We start from the raw sequence: 18,849 nt of genomic DNA on the forward strand, positions 1-18,849 counted from the left end.
ATTATTTTCAAGAAAAGATTATGATAGTATGAATTTTTCTTGATAATGTTTGGAATGAATGTGAGGTGGAAAAAAATTGGTCTTTTAATTAGAGATCATTACATAAAAGAATAATTGGAGAAGTTTTTTTTTAAACTGAAGATTAATTCATCGGAGCTAACTCCGCGGAGCTCCGCGGAATCCACTGTAGCTCCGCGGAATGGATCTTGAGTTTATTTATTATTATTATTGTTTTTTAATACACTAGTTTATTTATGATTTTGCCATTACGCGGAGCTACAGTAGATTCCGCGGAGCTACCTCCGCGGAATGCATGTCTATACCCGGAAATGTCCATTTTCATGTCTAAATTTTGAAAATATCCCCCATTTTTTGACTATTATCGGTATTTTCCCTATTAAAAATCAATGTGTTTGAATAATAATATATACATCAAAAACTTATTGTATAAGTTGTAACAGCCGATAATTACAGTGTTATCCGAAAATAAAACGGTTAAGCAATGTCAAGAGTAAAGAAGAAAACCCAAAGAGTAAGCAATGGTCCCGTGGCGTCCGCTTCCGGTGTGTCCGTGATTGATAATTTGATGTTATGTACTTCCGAGCAAAGCAAATGGAAAAAGCGGTGAAATAAAAGTCTTCTTTTACGGCCCCTCCTCACACTCTCGATCTCCATTGTAGATTCTCATTCAACCGACGAATCACAACCAGAAGAAAATCCATTTCATTTTATCAAATCGATTAAAAACCAACACCGCCGTGTCAAACTTTCAAACATCTTTCTCTTCACGAAAACCTAATTTTACCTTTCCGGTATGCGGTTCACGGTTTCCATGACTTCGTGTCCAAAACCTGTTGGGCGACTGTCCATTTTCCCTTTCTAATCTCTGTCTTTTCTTTTCTGTTGTTTTATAATCTAAACCCTTGGGGATCTATCTGATTGGGATTCTTGATTGTTATCCAAAAGGTAACACAGCTTGCATCACAGATGATGCCTACTTTCCTAATTTGATTACCTGTATATTTAATTTGTTTTTAATAGATTCAACTATACTTCTCTCTTCTTATATGAATGTTTGACATAAATCTATCTGATGTAGGCTTCTGATTGAATTGACTGGAATATCGGTTTGCAACTAATAATTCCGCGTTTAAAGTTGACGACAGCCAGATTCGCGTTGGCGTTTCGAGTAAGACTTCTTGTTTCCGGTTTTAAAACGTTTAATTCCAAGTTTTGAATTCGTCGACGATCCTTGGGGTTTAACTCCATCAATCTGATCTGTGGTTTCGAGTTGGAGTTTGTGGCGAGGATCTAGTAAGTCGATTAGGTTTTGTGAATCGCTAACCTTGTATTGAAAATCAGATGTGGTTGTAGACAGATGAGTATTTTGCAATGAGTGCGATAAGGGGATTGCTTGTCCATGGAAGCATCGGACAACCGATTATCTGATCTGGTAGGCGCATTGAAATCATGGGTCCCTCGGCGGTCCGAGCCAGCTAATGTGTCGAGGGACTTTTGGATGCCCGATCAGAGTTGCAGGGTTTGCTACGAGTGTGATTCCCAGTTTACCTTTTACAATCGCAAACATCACTGTAGATTTTGTGGCCGTGTATTCTGTGCCAAGTGCACTGACAATTGGGTGACTCCACAGTCTACTGATTCAGATACCATCAGGCAAGATTCAGGGAAGATTAGGGTTTGTAATTACTGTTTCAAACAATGGCAGCAAGGTGGCTTAGACACCTCTGTTGATCATGGGATCCAGGTCACCAGCCTGGATCTCAGCACTTCTCCTTCCACTGCCAGTCTCGTCAGTACCAAATCTAGTGGCACTGCTGACAGTAGTTTTGTAACTTGTACATCTTTCCCACATTCAGTCGACTCTTACCAACAGAATCCAAATCATTCTGGAATTAGTCCTCGTCAATCTTCAGTGATGGAATCAAATTTACACGATGAAATCACTGTTGATAACTCCTATTATGATGAACTACAACTAGATGATGTCAGCAATGATTACGGATCTCGTAAAGTGCATCCAGATGGAGAAGAAGCCACTGTTGCAAAAAGTGAAAGCAGTTCTTCATTACAAAACAGTTTTGATTCCAGGTATTTCGAGAAAAAAGAAGATGAACCTGATGTTAATGATGAATGTGAAGCTTCTTCTTCATCTTTATATGCTGCACAAGACATTGAATCCGAGCCTGTTGATTTTGAGAACGATGGTTTCCTATGGCTACCTCCTGAACCTGAAGACGAAGAAGACGAAAGAGAACCACTTCTATTTGATGATGATGATGATGGGGATGGTGCAGGAGAGTGGGGATATACCCGTAGTTCAGACACTGTTGGGAGTGGAGAGTTTCGCAATAGGGATAAATCAAATGAAGAGCACAAGCAGGCAATGAAGACTGTAGTTGATGGACACTTTAGGGCTTTAGTATCTCAGTTGTTGCAGGTTGAGAACCTTTCTGTAGGTGAAGAAGATGATAAAGATGATTGGTTAGAGATAATCACATCGTTGTCATGGGAGGCTGCATCATTGCTAAAACCAGACACAAGTAAAGGTGGTGGGATGGATCCAGGAGGTTATGTGAAGATAAAATGTTTAGCTACTGGACGTCGTTCTGACAGGTAAGAATTTTAGTATCTTATGTAAATAATTATTTTCAGATATCTGAAATATAAATTTCTTGGTTTTTCAGTATGGTGGTCAAAGGAGTTGTTTGTAAGAAAAATGTGGCACATAGGCGGATGACATCAAGAATAGAGAAACCAAGATTCATGATTCTTGGAGGTGCTCTCGAGTATCAACGAGTTTCTAACCTCCTATCAAGTTTTGATACTTTACTACAACAGGTTTCTATTTTTCCCTTTTGTTTTTTGCCCTAATGTTGGTTCATTCAAATTTACCATTTTACCCCTCTGTCTAGGAAATGGATCATCTGAAGATGGCTGTAGCAAAGATAGATGCCCACCAGCCTGATGTACTTTTGGTAGAGAAATCAGTTTCACGATATGCACAAGAATATCTCCTGGCAAAAGACATATCACTTGTTTTGAATATCAAAAGGCCACTTTTGGAAAGAATAGCCCGATGCACTGGTGCTCAGATAGTTCCTTCAATTGACCATCTTTCCTCTCAGAAATTGGGATACTGTGATTTGTTCCATGTTGAAAAGTTTGTTGAAGAACATGGAACTGCAGGCCAGGCTGGCAAGAAATCTTTGAAGACATTGATGTACTTTGAAGGGTGTCCAAAACCCTTTGGTTGCACTGTAAGTTAGAAATGAAAAGTTAAGATTTCTTTATCTATGTGTTTCAAATTTTTAATCTGTAATGTTTGCTTGTTGATTTTTGTAGATATTACTCAGAGGTGCAAGTGGTGATGAATTGAAGAAAGTGAAGCATGTGGTTCAGTATGGAGTTTTTGCTGCTTATCATTTGGCATTGGAGACATCTTTTCTTGCTGATGAAGGAGCTTCACTGCCCGAACTGCCCTTGAATTCTCCACTAACTGTGGCACTTCCTGATAAGGCATCAAGTATTGACCGGTCAATTTCAACAATACCTGGTTTTACTCTCCCACCAAACGAGAGATCCGAGGGCCCACATAAATACACTGAAACAGAAAGGTCAAACAATGCTCCTATGGCAGATGTATTTTCTTCTATAATGAGCCAGAAGGCACAAGTAATGCTGATGCCACTTGGATCCAATACTCATAACCATCAAGATTCTTTAGATGCTACTGATGCACCAATTGAAACAAAGGATCCTGCTGATGTGACTGCCAATGGGTTTGGGCATCCTCACCCCCAACACAGTTTGGTTAGGAGTTCACATAATAGTGATGATGGATTGTATTTGCAAATGGATGGAAAAAATGGGAAAGAGGAATCTGTTTCATCAAAGGAAGAGTTTCCTCCTACACCATCAGATCATCAGAGCATTTTGGTATCTTTGTCATCACGATGTGTCTGGAAAGGGACTGTGTGTGAAAGATCTCATCTTTTTCGCATCAAATATTATGGAAACTTTGATAAACCATTGGGACGTTTTCTTCGAGATAATCTCTTTGATCAAGTAAGCCAAATCTCTCTCCCCCTCTCTCTAGATCTCTCTTTCTATCAATAACTCTTTATATGTTCTTCATATATTTTTCAGGGTTATAGATGTCCTTCGTGTGAGATGCCTTCAGAAGCACATGTACAATGTTACACACATAGGCAAGGAACCCTAACCATATCCGTGAAGAAGTTGCCTGAAATTCTGTTACCAGGAGAAAAAGAAGGCAAGATTTGGATGTGGCACAGGTGCTTGAAGTGTCCACGGGTTAGTGGTTTCCCACCTGCAACTCGAAGAATTGTGATGTCAGATGCTGCCTGGGGTTTATCATTTGGGAAGTTTCTAGAACTCAGCTTTTCTAACCATGCTGCTGCTAGCAGGGTTGCAAACTGTGGCCATTCACTACATCGGGACTGTCTTCGCTTTTATGGGTATTAATTAAAATTTTAATGGGATATTAGTTATTATAAGGCTTAAAAAGAATGTGCTTGATTCTTATTTCATATGCAGGTTTGGCAAAATGGTTGCTTGCTTCCGCTATGCACGAATTGATGTCCACTCTGTTTACCTTCCACCTGCGAAACTTGTTTTTAAATATGAGAATCAGGAGTGGATACAAAATGAACTGAATGAGGTTTGATTATTACCAATATGTTAATATTTATTGAATTACATGGAATATGTATTTAATTGTATGCGTTATGCATGCATAAACAGGTTGTTAGCCGGGCTGAGCTGTTATTTTCCGAAATCCTTAATGCCCTGAGCCAGATAGCAGAGAAGAATTTTGGGAAAAGTTCAGTTAATAGTAGCTCACCATCAAGACGCCAGATAGCAGATTTGGAAGATATGTTACAAAAGGAGAAAGCAGAATTTGAGGTGTGACCTATTTTTATATCTATATGAAAATGTTCTACATATCTTATGGACTTTTACATATCTGGTAATACAATATACATATATTTGCAGGAGTCACTTGAGAAGATTTTAAACCAGGAGGGAAAGAAATGCCAAAACATGATTGATATTCTTGAGATTAACCGATTGCGAAGACAGCTGTTATTCCAATCGTACGTGTGGGACCACCGACTCGTTTATGCAGCCAGTGTTCATAGCAACAGTCCACGTGGCGATCTGAACGAATCAAGATCCGAAAATAATGATTCATACAAAGATTCAGATGTTACTGAGACTCAGCCTCAAGTGATCAATGAAGATTCTGACCATGAAAATTCTGATCCAGCAACATCACACGATGTAGGGGTAAATAGGTCATTCTCCGAAGGGCAGCTTTCTGTTATGGCAAGTTTGTCAGATACCCTAGATGCTGCCTGGACAGGTAATAATCACACAGGGGTACAAAAGGATAATACTCTATCTGTCATTTCTGATGCTGACGTGGCAGATTCTTCAGTGGCGGATCGCGTGGAAGAATCGTCCAAGTCATCACTTTCATCTCCTTCATTGTCTACACGAAATTCTGAAAATATAGACGAAGCAACAAGCTGGTTCAGCATGCCATTTTTAAACTTTTACCGTGCGTTACCAAGTTCTCAAAAGCTGGACACACTCAACGATTACAAACCTGTTTACATCTCATCATATCGCGAATCAGAACTCCAGGGTGGCGCTAGGTTGCTCATGGCAGTGGGTGTAAATGACACTGTTGTCCCTGTATACGATGACGAACCCACAAGTATCATATCATACACGCTGCTCTCAGCTGATTATATCTCCCAAATGTCCGGTGATTTTGAGAGACTAAGAGATGGTGAATCATCATCGTCATCTTCTATCTTCACATCACAATCTGCTGATCCAGTCATGTTTCAGTCGTTTTCCAATTTTGATGAAACAACACTTGAATCTCTTAGAAGTATTGGAGATGAAAGTCTTTTATCCATGTCAGCGTCTCGAAGCTCCCTGATGCTTGACCCTGTGTCATATACAACAGCTTTACACGCGAGAGTTGAGTTTACAGATGATGGACCACTTGGGAAAGTGAAATATACTGTGACTTGTTACTATGCAAAACGCTTTGAGGCATTAAGGAGAATATGTTGCCCTTGTGAACTTGATTATATACGGTCTCTTAGTCGGTGTAAAAAATGGGGTGCTCAAGGTGGTAAAAGTAACGTTTTCTTTGCGAAAACTTTGGATGAAAGGTTCATAATCAAACAAGTTACAAAAACAGAGCTTGAGTCGTTTATCAAATTTGCTCCTGCATACTTCAAGTATCTATCTGAGTCTATTGGTACTGGAAGTCCTACATGCCTTGCAAAGATTTTGGGCATTTATCAGGTATCTTTATTATTTTGGTTCGTTTCTTGTGGTATTTTTTGGGTTTTAATTATTATTAATTTGAGGATTTTGGTTGATGCCCTTTGGCTTTGATCATTTTTTGAGGAGGCCAATTTTTTTTGTTTTTTGACAAATTTGCAAAAATGGTCCCTGTGGTTTGTACCTTAGGCAAAGAAAATGATAAACCACAGGGACCATTTTTGTAACTTTTTTAATATTATTTTCCCCTGTATTCTTTCTGATCCAGAGAGGATATGTGATGTTCTGTAAGAAAAATAATACATAATAAATAAAAGTTATAAAACAATCACTTTTAGAAAAAGCGTTCATATTTTGTTTTCAAAAAAGCTCCTGAAACCGACAAAAAACCTCTAATTTAAAAGGTTTGATCTTTGTTCACAAAAGAGAAAGAAAGATGAGTCTTTCGGAAAAAATGGTCAAAACCTTTTGATTAATGTGACGATATTTTGTTTGATGATGTAAAGGTGACTAAGCAAATGAAAGGCGGGAAAGAATCGAAGATGGATGTGCTGGTTATGGAGAATCTCTTATTTGGAAGGAATCTAACACGGCTTTATGATCTAAAAGGATCTTCAAGATCACGGTATAATCCTGATTCCAGTGGGAGTAACAAAGTATTACTTGATCAGAATCTGATTGAAGCGATGCCAACTTCTCCGATATTCGTCGGAAACAGAGCCAAACGGTTGTTGGAAAGAGCTGTCTGGAATGATACTGCTTTTCTTGCTGTAAGTTGGTTGTATTAAATAATTTTATTTTGTTATTAAGGTGGTTGAATTAATTTGTTTTCTTTTTATGCAGTCGATTGATGTGATGGATTATTCGTTGCTAGTTGGGGTAGACGAAGAGAAACACGAACTGGTATTAGGGATTATCGACTTCATGAGACAGTATACATGGGACAAACATTTGGAGACATGGGTGAAGGCTTCCGGGTTCCTTGGGGGACCCAAAAACGCGTCTCCAACTGTTATCTCGCCCAAACAGTACAAAAAGAGATTTAGGAAAGCAATGACAACCTATTTCCTTATGGTACCCGATCAATGGTCTCCTCCAGCTGTTGTACCAAGCAAGTCACACACACAAACTGAAGATGTGGTGGAATGATATATGAATGATGTATATTTTCATGATTTACTTTTTACATATATATAGTGTTTTTAATATTCATTTTTGAGCACATCACCATCATCATCCATGAATATTCTGGGGAAAAAGATTTAGAGAATTGGTTTGTTATTTGTTGCAAGGTGAAAGAGAAAAAAAAAAGGCTGTTAGAAAGGCCAAACAGTTTTTGTACATGAGTGTTTTGTCGTTGTTGTATGTGTACATTGATAGTCAATTTGCTAAATGTTTTTCTTATATTCAAAGCTTTAATTGTTTCTTTGTATTAAACTTATATTCCAAAAGCAGGAGAAGAGAATCTTTAAAATGCATGAGGTTAAAACTTATACCCAAACAGGGAAAATGTTGTCGATTTTGAAACAGCAAGATTTGATTTGAAATTTTATAGAAATTGTGTAAAGAAACAAACAAAAAGTTTGACAAGCCCCATCAGTCACGTTTATCGGTTTCCATACATAATACATTGCTTTTCTCACCTCCCAAAGCTCCCAAGAAAACTCTCCTTTTCATGGCGTTACTGTCATCCATACACATATGACATAACCAATAAAGCTTAACAGTACTCAATCTCTAGTTCAACCCAATTCTCTCTCGATCAACACCTTCGACATTGCTAGCTTATGGATCTCAAAACCTCCAACTCCAACTACCTTCAACCTTCTCATGGCGTACTTAATTTGTTAATTTTATCTTGAAAAATCTTTTCCTGGGTTTTGTTAAATTAATAAAAAGTTACTAAATGGATTCTTTTATTCTACAGGGAGTAGTAGGAGTCAGGAAAGGGAACCCATTTGTGGATAGCACATCTCTTGATCCTCTTTCTAAGCTCAATCTCAAGGAAACCTCCGACTTCGTTAAGTCATTTCCGGCTAACAAAGGCGGAGGCGGCGGCGGCGGAGGAGCTGGTAACAACAAGAGAAATGTGGTCGAAGCTCCATCGACACCGGGTCGACCCGTATTTAGCTTCAGTGTTGGGAATAATACGACCAGAAAGAACTTCGTCCCCTCAAAATGGAATGACGCTGAAAAATGGCTTGTTTCGGACCATGAATCCACCACTCATCATCATCATCACCATCTAAATGGTTTTGTAAAGTCTGCAGATTTTGTATCCAGAAAATCTAGTAGTAGCAGTAATGGAAGTCATGTAACCAAACAACAGACAAAAGTTGTATCGGAGAAACCAGCGGAAAAGGCTTCAATCTTTCAAGAACACCGCCATCATAATGGGAATGGGACCTCACCTTCAGAATCTTTTGATGTTCTAAAAGGTAAACCATTTCTCTTCTATACCTTTTCATCTATTTTGTCTTTATTAGCTAAACATTAATTATCATCACATGCATAATCCTTGCTTTACTTCTTTTGTACATGCATGGAATATCTTTTTGTGTTGGAAATGTTGCATGTTTACCTTTTTAAGTTTTTATTATTACACAGATAAATTCACAAACGAAGTAGTACGCAATTTCTCGAAACTGGAATGTTCGGAGCCATTGAACGAAAGCTTCCTATTCAAAGATCCATCTAGCAGAGACATTGGAACGGACATGACTCCTCTTGGGAGCTCCACCACTTCACGATGCCCGACGCCGTTCAAAAGCTTGTCACCACCGCGACACAACACACCTGCAAGTAGGTCAGGCCCATTGGATCCAAACATCAAAAATTCCTTTGACAATATTGGAGGATTACAAGATTTGAATTTAGCTAAATTAAAGCTAGGAACACCCTTTGATTTGGTTGTTTCAAACTGGAGCTCCAGGGAGGAGGAAGAAGAGGAAATTTCCAAGAGCTTGAGACACTTTGAGATGAACTATGAATGTCGAACAAGCATTTCAGAGCCTCGACCTTCTGTTTGGGAAGAAGAAGAGAAGACTAAGTGCTGTTTAAGGTGAATAAATTATCGTTTGTGTTTATGTGCATTAATGGTTTTGGGTGTAAAGATCGATGTTGACTAACTTGACTATTGTGATTTTATGTAATGTAGGTACCAAAGAGAAGAAGCAAAAATTCAAGCTTGGGTGGATCTCCAAAATGCTAAAGCAGAAGCTCAATCAAGAAAGCTTGAGGTAAAACAAATCTTGTTTTTTTTTTTTTCAAATTTTGATACGTATTAATTAAGTTTTAAACTATTCTATTTTGCTGTTCAACTTGTTGTTGCTTTGTTCCAAAGCAAAAGTTTAAAATATATAGTAAAAAATACAGCATCAGAAAGGTCCAAAATCTCTTATTCAAATATTCAATGCTACTCACCAAGCCATGTGAAGCTACTATTCAGTATTCACAGTGGTGTTACTTGGGATTTGAGCTTGGAGTTTGAATATCATTTAAAAAAGTTGGCATGCAAACAAAAGTTACATGGAAAGGATATATATTTTGATTTCATATCTTTTGCTTTTGACTGTAAATCTGTAATGTGATAAGGGCTTGGGATATCAATATATTGTATTTGTAGGTAAAGATTCAAAAGATGAGATCAAAATTTGAGGAGAAGATGATGAGAAAAATGGCATTGGTTCATAGAAAAGCTGAGGAGCTAAGAGCAGCAGCTCAGATTGAGCACACTGAGCAAATTGAAAAAGCAACAACAGAGCAAGCGAAGAAGAAGACGATAAACCAGCATCAAAACATGCATTTTTCTGGGCACAGCGGCTCTTGTGGTTGCTTCCCTTGTAATAATCTTCACCCTTAATTAGATGAATCATTGATGTTTTTTGTTTGCGACATTATACATGTATTTTTTTTAAATCTTTCACAGATAGTAAAAGATGACTGAATGCAATTGCCCAGTGACTCCGATGAACAAATAGTAACAATTAATACTTGCAAGTTGCAACATTTTTAGCTTTAACTGTAGGTGACCTGAATAGGGCACCTTTGTAATTACGAAGGACTTCACAAATCACAATGCATTGAATTTTTGTAGTTTAATGGATTGCCAAAGCTTTGAATGATAATTGGCCGGTGAGTATTAACATATGGGTGTGATAAATGATGAAACTGCCCAAACCAGGATCCTGTTGGGAAATCATAAAACTAATTTAGAATCTAGTTAATGACCAAATCAGGATCCTATATGGTCACTCAGCGATGGGTATTTACTTTTGATGTGATAGTAAATTCGCATTGGCACTAAGGCCGTGCGGTGCGGTATGGAGTGCGGGGAGAGGGTGCGGGACGTTTCCCGCACAGCGGAACACCGCACCGTGGGTGCGGGAAGCTAGGCGCGGGAAGAGGGTGGGGGGTGGGGATGCCGCGTTCTCACTCCTCATGCAATTCGTCCGTTATTTTTTTTTCTTTTTTGATTCCAACGGCTATATAGCCGTTAATATATATATATATATATATATATATATATATATATATATATATATATAGTTGATTCCAACGGCGATCGCATCACATGATCTTTGGATATGACATGCATTCTTTGGTCCAACTAGTGCAAACAATGACATCAATGTGCTAGACCAGTCGCCGGTATTCAACGATATCTACCTTGGAAAGTCGCACGATGTACCTTTTCAAGCAAATATGGCAGCATATAAGCGTGAATACTATCTTACTGACGGTATATATCCTCCCTTGTCTGTTTTTGTGAAATCGTTTACATGTCCTAACGACCCGAAAGGAAAAAGTTTAAAGAGGCGCAAGAGTCAGCTAGGAAGGATGTGGAGCGAACATTTGGTGTACTTAAGAGACGTTGACAAGTACTAACGGTCGGGGCAAGGTCATATGAAGTAAAAAGGTTACAACACGTAATGTATGCATGTATCATATTGCATAATATGATTCTTGAAAACGAAGGAAGAGCGATATGTCCGTACAACGAAAATGAAGTTTTGCCAAATGTCGAAGGAGTAGCCGTTGGTACACAAGAGTATATGGCGAATAGAAGAGAAGTACACAATCGCGACATTCATCAGGCCCTTCGTGCTGATTTGGTAGAGCACATTTATAGGGCTCATATTCAGCCCCCGATAGAGTTTTCTCGCGATGATTTGTTTGACGAATCAGACGAGGATTCTGATATGTTCTTCGAGAGCGAAGATTCCGATGACGAAAGTGACGTTCGGGAGAATGAGGAAGAAGATGAGGTTGATGACGAGGACGATGCTTCCGAGTGACGTATTTTGATTTTTTGTTTGATTTTTTTTGTGTTTTTTTTTAATTTTTTAATTATTTAAATATTAGGTATAATGTAATTTTTATTTTAATTAATGAAATGCTTTTTATTTTTAATTAAATTTTCTGTTTAGTATTAATTTAAAAATTATAAATCATAAAAAAATAATTTTATTAAAAAAAAAATAGTGAAGGAAACCCTTCCTACCCATTCCTTGGGTTTTAGGTGAGGGAAAGGAAAGTGAGGGAAATGGGTGTAGGGCCCACAAAAAGTGAGGGAAACTTCCCTCCCACTCCCTCCGGTCTAATAAATTTGCCCAAAGCCGAATCTTGGATGTTTTATAGCCAACAAACTCATTGGTAAATGAGAAAACTAACTAATCAAAACCATTTTAGGATCCACTCTAATGCCCAAAATCATATTCTCCATTATCAATTTTCAGAAATAAACAAGAAAATAAATCACACAAGACAACAATATTTAACGTGGTTCTTAATGGAAGTATGGAACCTACATCCATAAGGAATAAAAGAATATAAGAAGGTCGAAAATCAATAGTACAATTAAAATCATAGCTATTAGCCGTATTCTATAAGGAAATACAAAATGTAACCCTAACTAGAACAAGGTCGCACCTAATGACCCTCAACCTACTCCAAACACTTACAATGTTGATATCGGGTGTCAATGTTTTTAATTTGCTCAGGCGGGATGCTATACATTCAATTCGTTAATTTTCAAGTCACATCTAACAATAAAAAATGATAAAACAAGGGGTGGTTGGGAGTGTAAATTTGAAGCATATTAGATAAAATCGGACACTATAAGAGTATTAGAAAGGTTATAAGTACTACATGCAATTAACTTTATCTTTGACTTACAACTTGAAAAATAATAAACCTTCAATGACATTTCATACACCTAATATATTGGGATAATTTAATATACATTTTTTTTTCATTTGGAAGATAACTAAATATATTTGTTTTTCAAGATATTGTAACATCCCAAATTTCACAATAAAATTTTCATTTAATAACAAAAACATTTGTTTCAGTTCCATTCTTAAGGATTTAATAAAAGTCATTTGTTTCAAAACAATAATCAGAGTATCAACACCTTAAATAAAAAGTACGGAAGTTTCAAAACATATCGAAGGATGCCATGCAATCACGTTGGGCTCTTTCCCCTGCTACCAGAACAACCTGAATCATTTAAACTTAAAACCGTAAACATGAAGCTTAGTAGGTTCCCCAACATACCACATACAAAACAGAATAACGGACCTCGCCCAACAGGTCTGTTTCAACCATGCGGGCCTTGCTTAATGGCTTTGTTTCAACCATGCAAGCCTTGCCCAACAGGTCCAACCCAGTGGGTCTCACCCAACAAAGCATGTAAGTATACAAGCAACAAACATACGTTGACACCCAATGTCCTACATAATATAATGAGAACACTCACCTGAATAAAAGAACTCTGAAACCAACTACTCAAAGTCCAACAAGTCAGCTAAGCTAAAACTCAGTCTATAACTCAAAACCTCCAAATTGACCAAAAGTCAAATTGGTCAAAAGTCAATAGTCAAAGGTCAAAGTCAACAGTCAACCATCACCACGTCACGACTAGCTCCTTGGTCGCGCCACGGTTACTTAAAACCAAAACAGTCGCGGTTGCTTAACGCGGCCAACGTCGTGAAGAACGTCCAAGACAACTTAATATATTAAGCTCTTAATCCTTAAGCCTATAGCTCCAAAGCTCAGATCCGATTCGAGTAATGATTCCAACTTTATCCATTTCTTACGCATAAACAATGAAGATCTCAAACCCTAACTTCTCTAAGGGACCAAATAAGCAACCAACACCATGCATGTTAATAAGAAGGTAAAGTTCCAACTTTACAACTACAATGGGTCCAAAAGATCCCAAAACATTACTTATGAATCAGGAGTTACCCAAACTCCAACATAACTCCACAAAAGGGACCAAAGTCAGCATACATACCTAGATCTAGAAGGTAATAAGCATAAAGCTTGGGACTTGGAAACTTACAGAAGTTCAAAGCAAGGAAAGAAGGACGACACTTGAATGGATCTTGCACCTTGGCCCACAAACCTTCTTCTTCTCCCAAAATCACTCAAGAACACCAAAAACACGAAGGATAAACAAGTGGAGGCTAGGGTTTCAGTCTTGGAGATAGAGGCTGAGAGAATCTGCAAACCCTAGAAGTTAGTGCATTAATACAGGATTATAGGGCCCAAATTGTAATAATTGCGAAAATTATCGCCGATCGCTAACCACTAAACATAACGAACGTCAAATATAATAGACTTAATATGAAATATTTATCAATCTATGATAAAAATAAAAGATTTCACATTCCAAAATATAAGAAAAATCAGTCAAAACATCCGAAAATATAAAAATACGAAAAATTGTGTAATTTTGTATAACAAATTACTTATCCCGAAAGTACACGTCGCCCCGATCTCAGAATTATAAATTTCGTAAGAATCTGACTTTGTATGAAGAAGTTATGATTTTTATGAAGTTTTAACAACCGCACACCAGGGATGTGTGTCGTAAAAAGTTAAAGAAAAATCGGTTGATTTTTAACAAAAACTATATAAAAGAGAATCAAAGTACTCCTCATTGTAAAACTGATGAGATAAAGAATGTCAAAAACAGAGTCCGTACATGATTTTTGCAAAATCATTTAGGTATAAAAATATGGGGTAAAAATAAAGTCAAAATTAGCCAATGCAACTTAAAGTAAAGTTGCAGTACTCGTTGATAGTTACGTGTGTATATAAAAAACGTAAAAAACGAAGCTCGTATGAGGAAGTTACGGATTTTACAAAATCAACATTTTCCAGCGTGCACGACTTCTAGACTTCTAGAGGGGGGGGGGGGGGACGCAGACCGCCATGTTACGAACACGTGGCAGGCCAAGACAGGAGCGATGTCGCAAAGACGCGAAGCGTCCTTCACTTTTTCAGCCTGTAAACAAGCTGCGCACCCTTAGCCATTTTCACACCAAAACCCCTCACTTTCCTCTTGATTTTGTGAAAATTTTCCCCATATTTAGCCAAGAAATTCCTAGGCGTTTAGAGGGAAGGTATCAGGGGTATAAAGCATGCTTAAAGGGTGAGTTCACGACTTTACTTTTACGTTTTTAAAAGTTTTCCCGGGAAGGGGGGGGGGATACATGTTAGTTTATAAATTATTCATTTTATAGTTATCATTAATTATTATATCAAAATTTTTACAACGTTGATATACTTGAATTGTTAGGATAATATTATACCCGATAGTTACTCTACCAAATTGCTATAATATTATGCCTAGTTGTCATACTACACAAAATTATAGGATAATATATGCACGGTAGTTACTCTGTCCAAATCTTTTGAATAATATTATGCCTCGAATTGTTAGGATAATAATATACCCGGTAGTTACTCTGCCCAATTGCTATAATATTATGCCTAGTTGTCATACTGCACAAAATTTTAGGGTAATATATGCCTGGTAGTTACTCTAGCCAAATCTCTTGAATAATATTATGCCTAAGCCATTATGATAGTTTCTGTAACACCCGGAAATTTAAGAAGCAACTTTGAGTATAATTCTCTTTTGAGAATTTGACACGACGTGTTGGAGGCACCAACATGACGTTTCTAGATAAGAAAAAGGTACATGTTTCATTTATACAACACGACGTGTTCCTATCGGAACACGACGTGTTGATGGCTGGGAATGAAACCCTAATTTTTCGGGTTTTCCCCCCTATTTAAAGGAAAGTGGAGGCTAGGGTTTGTTTACCCTTAGTCCCCATCAGTCCCTAAAACCCTAAGAGAAACCCTAATCATCTTTTCCTCTAATTTGTGAGCTAGTTTGGTGTTTTTGGAGCCAAATAAGAAATAAGTTGGAAGAAGGAAATAACGATCCATCAAACAAGCCTTTATCTTTCAGTTTGACACTCTTTTGAACCTTTGTAAGTGTCCAAGATCCGATTTTTATTCCTCTATGTTGCTAGATCTTGAGTTTTGTCCCTTTTTCTTGTTGTTCTTGAGTGGGGGAATGGTTGGATCTCATAAAGTTAGCAACTTTATGAATCTCCAGGTCTAAGTGACCTTGTAGAGTCTTGGATCTGGCCTATAGTCGAGTTTTGATGCTATGTATGGAGAGTTGGTCATAAATCCCCATTTTTGACCTATTTTGGGTTCAAGACATGCATGTCTATAAAACACCGACCTTTGGGATGGTTTTGGTGCCTGAACCTCTTCTGGAAAGGATGAGTTTTAGACTTCAAGGATTTAGTGCTTATTGGGTTAAACCCTTGAATCTTCAAGCCTTGTGGTTGGTTTTTTGGACCCTTGGAGTGGTTCCAAAGGATAAAGTTGGAAACTTTATCCTTCTTGATAGCATTTGGGTCTAGATTTGAGCTTTGGTGTAACGACCCAAAAATCAGAGGTAACAATTTCATTTTTAATATAGCTAAAACATTGACACCATTTATTTCAAACATTCCAAATCATCATTAGGTAAAATAATTATCACAATTCGCCCCAAAACCATTCATTGCGGAAATCATAGGTGTGTGCACTGCTATCAATCTGAGCCCTTCATTTCCAAATCGATGCAACCTGAAACCAAAACTGTAAACCGTAAGCACAAAGCTTAGTGAGTCCCCCAGAGCATACCCCACACACAATCCACATAACACATATCGTATTAGCTGTAAAAAGCTATCTCTACCGTTATCACATATCAATCAGCTATAAAGGCTACTCTTCCACGTATCACATATCAAATAGCTATAAAAGCTCTCTCTACCATTAGCACATATCAATTAGCTATAAAGCTACTTCTGCCACATACCACATATCAAATAACTATAAAAGCTATCTCTACCATTGGCACATATCAATTAGCTATACAAGCTATCTCTACCATTAGCCACAAAGGCTATCTCTACCATTAGCCACAAGGCTATCTCTACCATCAGCCATAAAGGCTGTCTCTACCATTAGCCACAAGGCTATCTCTACCATCACCCATAAAGGTTGTCTCTACCATTAGCCACAAAGGCTGTCTCTACAGCATATCACACATACATACATATCACACACCTCTACATAGCAAGTATACCAACTATCATAAAATGGACCGGCCTTGTTGCCTTAGACCCATTGTATGGTGAGAAGACTCACCTCTCAAAGGCTGAACTGGCAAACTGCAGTTAGATATATCCCACACGCTGCTCCTTCTCAACTGCCCATAATCATCAAGTGATTAGCTTAACACAATCCCATAAATACCCTCAGGTCAACCCTGGACAAAGTCAAGGTCCACCGTCAAGGTCAGCAGTCCATGTTGACCTTGTTGGATTAATGTCTAAGTCCATAACTATAATTGGTAAGACTTGACCCGACCCGGCATGGTCCATTTGGGTTGCATGGCATCATGCATTTGGATAGACTATAATGAGATAAATAACACTTAAGGTTGGTTAATATATTATAAGTTCTAATATATTAATAAGGTTATTTAATTAGTATTGATCAAGAATTAATTTGGAATTAATTAAGTGATCAAAAGGAGACTAATTAAATATATGGGTTGATTGTGTAAATCATTCATTCTTATATATGTGGGCTTGTGATCCAAGATTTCTTATGTTGGACTAAGTCCATGGGGTGACCCATGGATACTCCATGGAGGTTAAAATCCATGGAGCATAAGGAATGGGTAAAGTTATGAGTTACATGGTGTAACCCTAATAGCCACCATATAAAAGAATCCCATGGCTCAAGAAATCGTGCACTAATGTGTGAATATGAGGGCTAGACGATTTCAAGGAGTGTTCCATTTCTCTCAAGTCATTCCATGTGCATTTGGTGTTGTGTGAACCATTTGAGGTGTCACACTTGGGGCACTAGGCACTCAAGCTTCATGGAGACAAGCTACATCAAACAAATGTATGTATTCTATCCATTTGATTACCCAAGTATCAAGTATTGTATGCTAGATAGGGTAATACCTTAGAAAGTTCATAATTGCATGTATAATAGAGAAAACATAGATCCAAGGTATTTAGGGTTGCATGTACACTTAGGAGTGTTAGAATGCGCAAAACCCATCAGTGGTATCAGAGCCAAGGCTTGTTTTCTTGTTATACTTGCAAAATTAGCTGAAAAATCGAATTGTATTAGTTTAAAAGTTATGCTAATTACTTGAAAAAAAATTTGATGCGAATTATCTTTGTTCATATGAGTTTAGTAGATTAATAGAAAAGTTAATTGATTATGTGTTTTCAATCCATTTTAATCTAAGAGTTGATTCTAAAATGTGTTTTTGTAACTTGTCCTCAAGTTATATGAAAAGTCACATTTAAGTTTCATAAAACTCATAAAAAGTTGGCAATGGTTACAAAAATGAAGAGTCTTGTCCTCATTAAATGGTTTTATGACTCCATAACTTGTCCTCAAGTTATGGAGGTTCAAGAGTCACTTCATTAAATGATAAAATGTGTAACCTTAATTAGTTCCATAAGTTACAAAAATAAAGAAAAGTTACATTCTTTTATTAGTTTAAAGTCTTCCATAACTTGTCCTCAAGTTATGGAACTTGAAGAGTTTTTTTTTAATTAAAACTACTTTAAACACATAAGTTATGGAATTAATTAGTTTTGAATATTTTCAAAACTTGCCCTCAAGTTTTGGAATTTGTAAAGTTTTCCCCATGAATACTTTAATTCCAAGTTAGCCCTTAGAATTTTAAAAGTTAAAATTCAACCCTTATACTTTATAGTATTATAAGTTAGTAATAAATATATGTATAAGAGCAAGTCAGTCTTACCGTTAGTAGGCCTCATTCACGAAGCCGGTCTATAAGGGGGGTATAAGGTTACTGCCTATAAAATGGCAGTTTAATGGGTGTCCACTCTCACCCACCGCTTCCTTGACTGGTGGAGGGTCGTTAGCCGAACGGGTAGGACAAGGACTATAATTCTCCCTTCATTAAAAGTATTAATGATAAATACTAAGTAACTAAACTTTTTATAAATTCCCAATCTTAGTTACTTAGGAAAATGTGAATAAGGTGCTAATCCATGAAATAACACTTTGCACTTTGTTTAAACCGTTAGTGGAGTGTGTGTGGTTAACCGACACACTAACCTGGATTTAACAAAGTAGGCA

General features: G+C 37.4%; 2 protein-coding genes across 6 annotated transcripts; both read left to right on the forward strand.

Annotated features, from left to right (window-relative positions):
• Positions 1-559: 559 nt before the first annotated feature.
• LOC145145932 (1-phosphatidylinositol-3-phosphate 5-kinase FAB1B-like) lies at positions 560-7,752 on the forward strand. Of its 3 annotated transcripts, none has more exons than XM_079074973.1 (12): positions 560-966; positions 1,100-2,634; positions 2,706-2,859; positions 2,934-3,278; positions 3,364-4,086; positions 4,168-4,499; positions 4,579-4,702; positions 4,786-4,947; positions 5,038-5,407; positions 5,474-6,369; positions 6,855-7,118; positions 7,192-7,752. In XM_079074973.1, exons 2-12 carry the CDS (start codon positions 1,421-1,423, stop codon positions 7,495-7,497), a joined length of 4,890 nt encoding a protein of 1,629 aa, XP_078931099.1. In that variant the 5' UTR covers positions 560-966; positions 1,100-1,420; the 3' UTR covers positions 7,498-7,752. The 3 variants fall into 3 exon arrangements, with proteins under 3 accessions (XP_078931099.1, XP_078931098.1, XP_078931097.1); XM_079074972.1 differs by having other exon boundaries at positions 1,100-1,189; positions 1,363-2,634; positions 5,038-6,369; XM_079074971.1 differs by having other exon boundaries at positions 561-966; positions 5,038-6,369.
• A 95-nt stretch (positions 7,753-7,847) lies between these two features.
• LOC145145968 (uncharacterized) lies at positions 7,848-10,355 on the forward strand. Of its 3 annotated transcripts, none has more exons than XM_079074975.1 (6): positions 7,848-8,183; positions 8,276-8,786; positions 8,956-9,409; positions 9,506-9,587; positions 9,974-10,190; positions 10,277-10,355. In XM_079074975.1, exons 1-6 carry the CDS (start codon positions 8,136-8,138, stop codon positions 10,288-10,290), a joined length of 1,326 nt encoding a protein of 441 aa, XP_078931101.1. In that variant the 5' UTR covers positions 7,848-8,135; the 3' UTR covers positions 10,291-10,355. The 3 variants fall into 3 exon arrangements, with proteins under 3 accessions (XP_078931101.1, XP_078931102.1, XP_078931100.1); XM_079074976.1 differs by lacking the exon at positions 10,277-10,355 and having other exon boundaries at positions 8,956-9,154; positions 9,281-9,409; positions 9,974-10,267; XM_079074974.1 differs by lacking the exon at positions 10,277-10,355 and having other exon boundaries at positions 9,974-10,267.
• The last annotated feature ends 8,494 nt before the right edge of the window (positions 10,356-18,849 follow it).

The sequence above is a fragment of the Lactuca virosa genome, chromosome 1 (genome assembly GCF_052849685.1).
Source record: "Lactuca virosa cultivar CGN04683 chromosome 1, Lactuca_virosa_CGN04683_v6, whole genome shotgun sequence".
Taxonomy (NCBI): domain Eukaryota; kingdom Viridiplantae; phylum Streptophyta; class Magnoliopsida; order Asterales; family Asteraceae; genus Lactuca; species Lactuca virosa.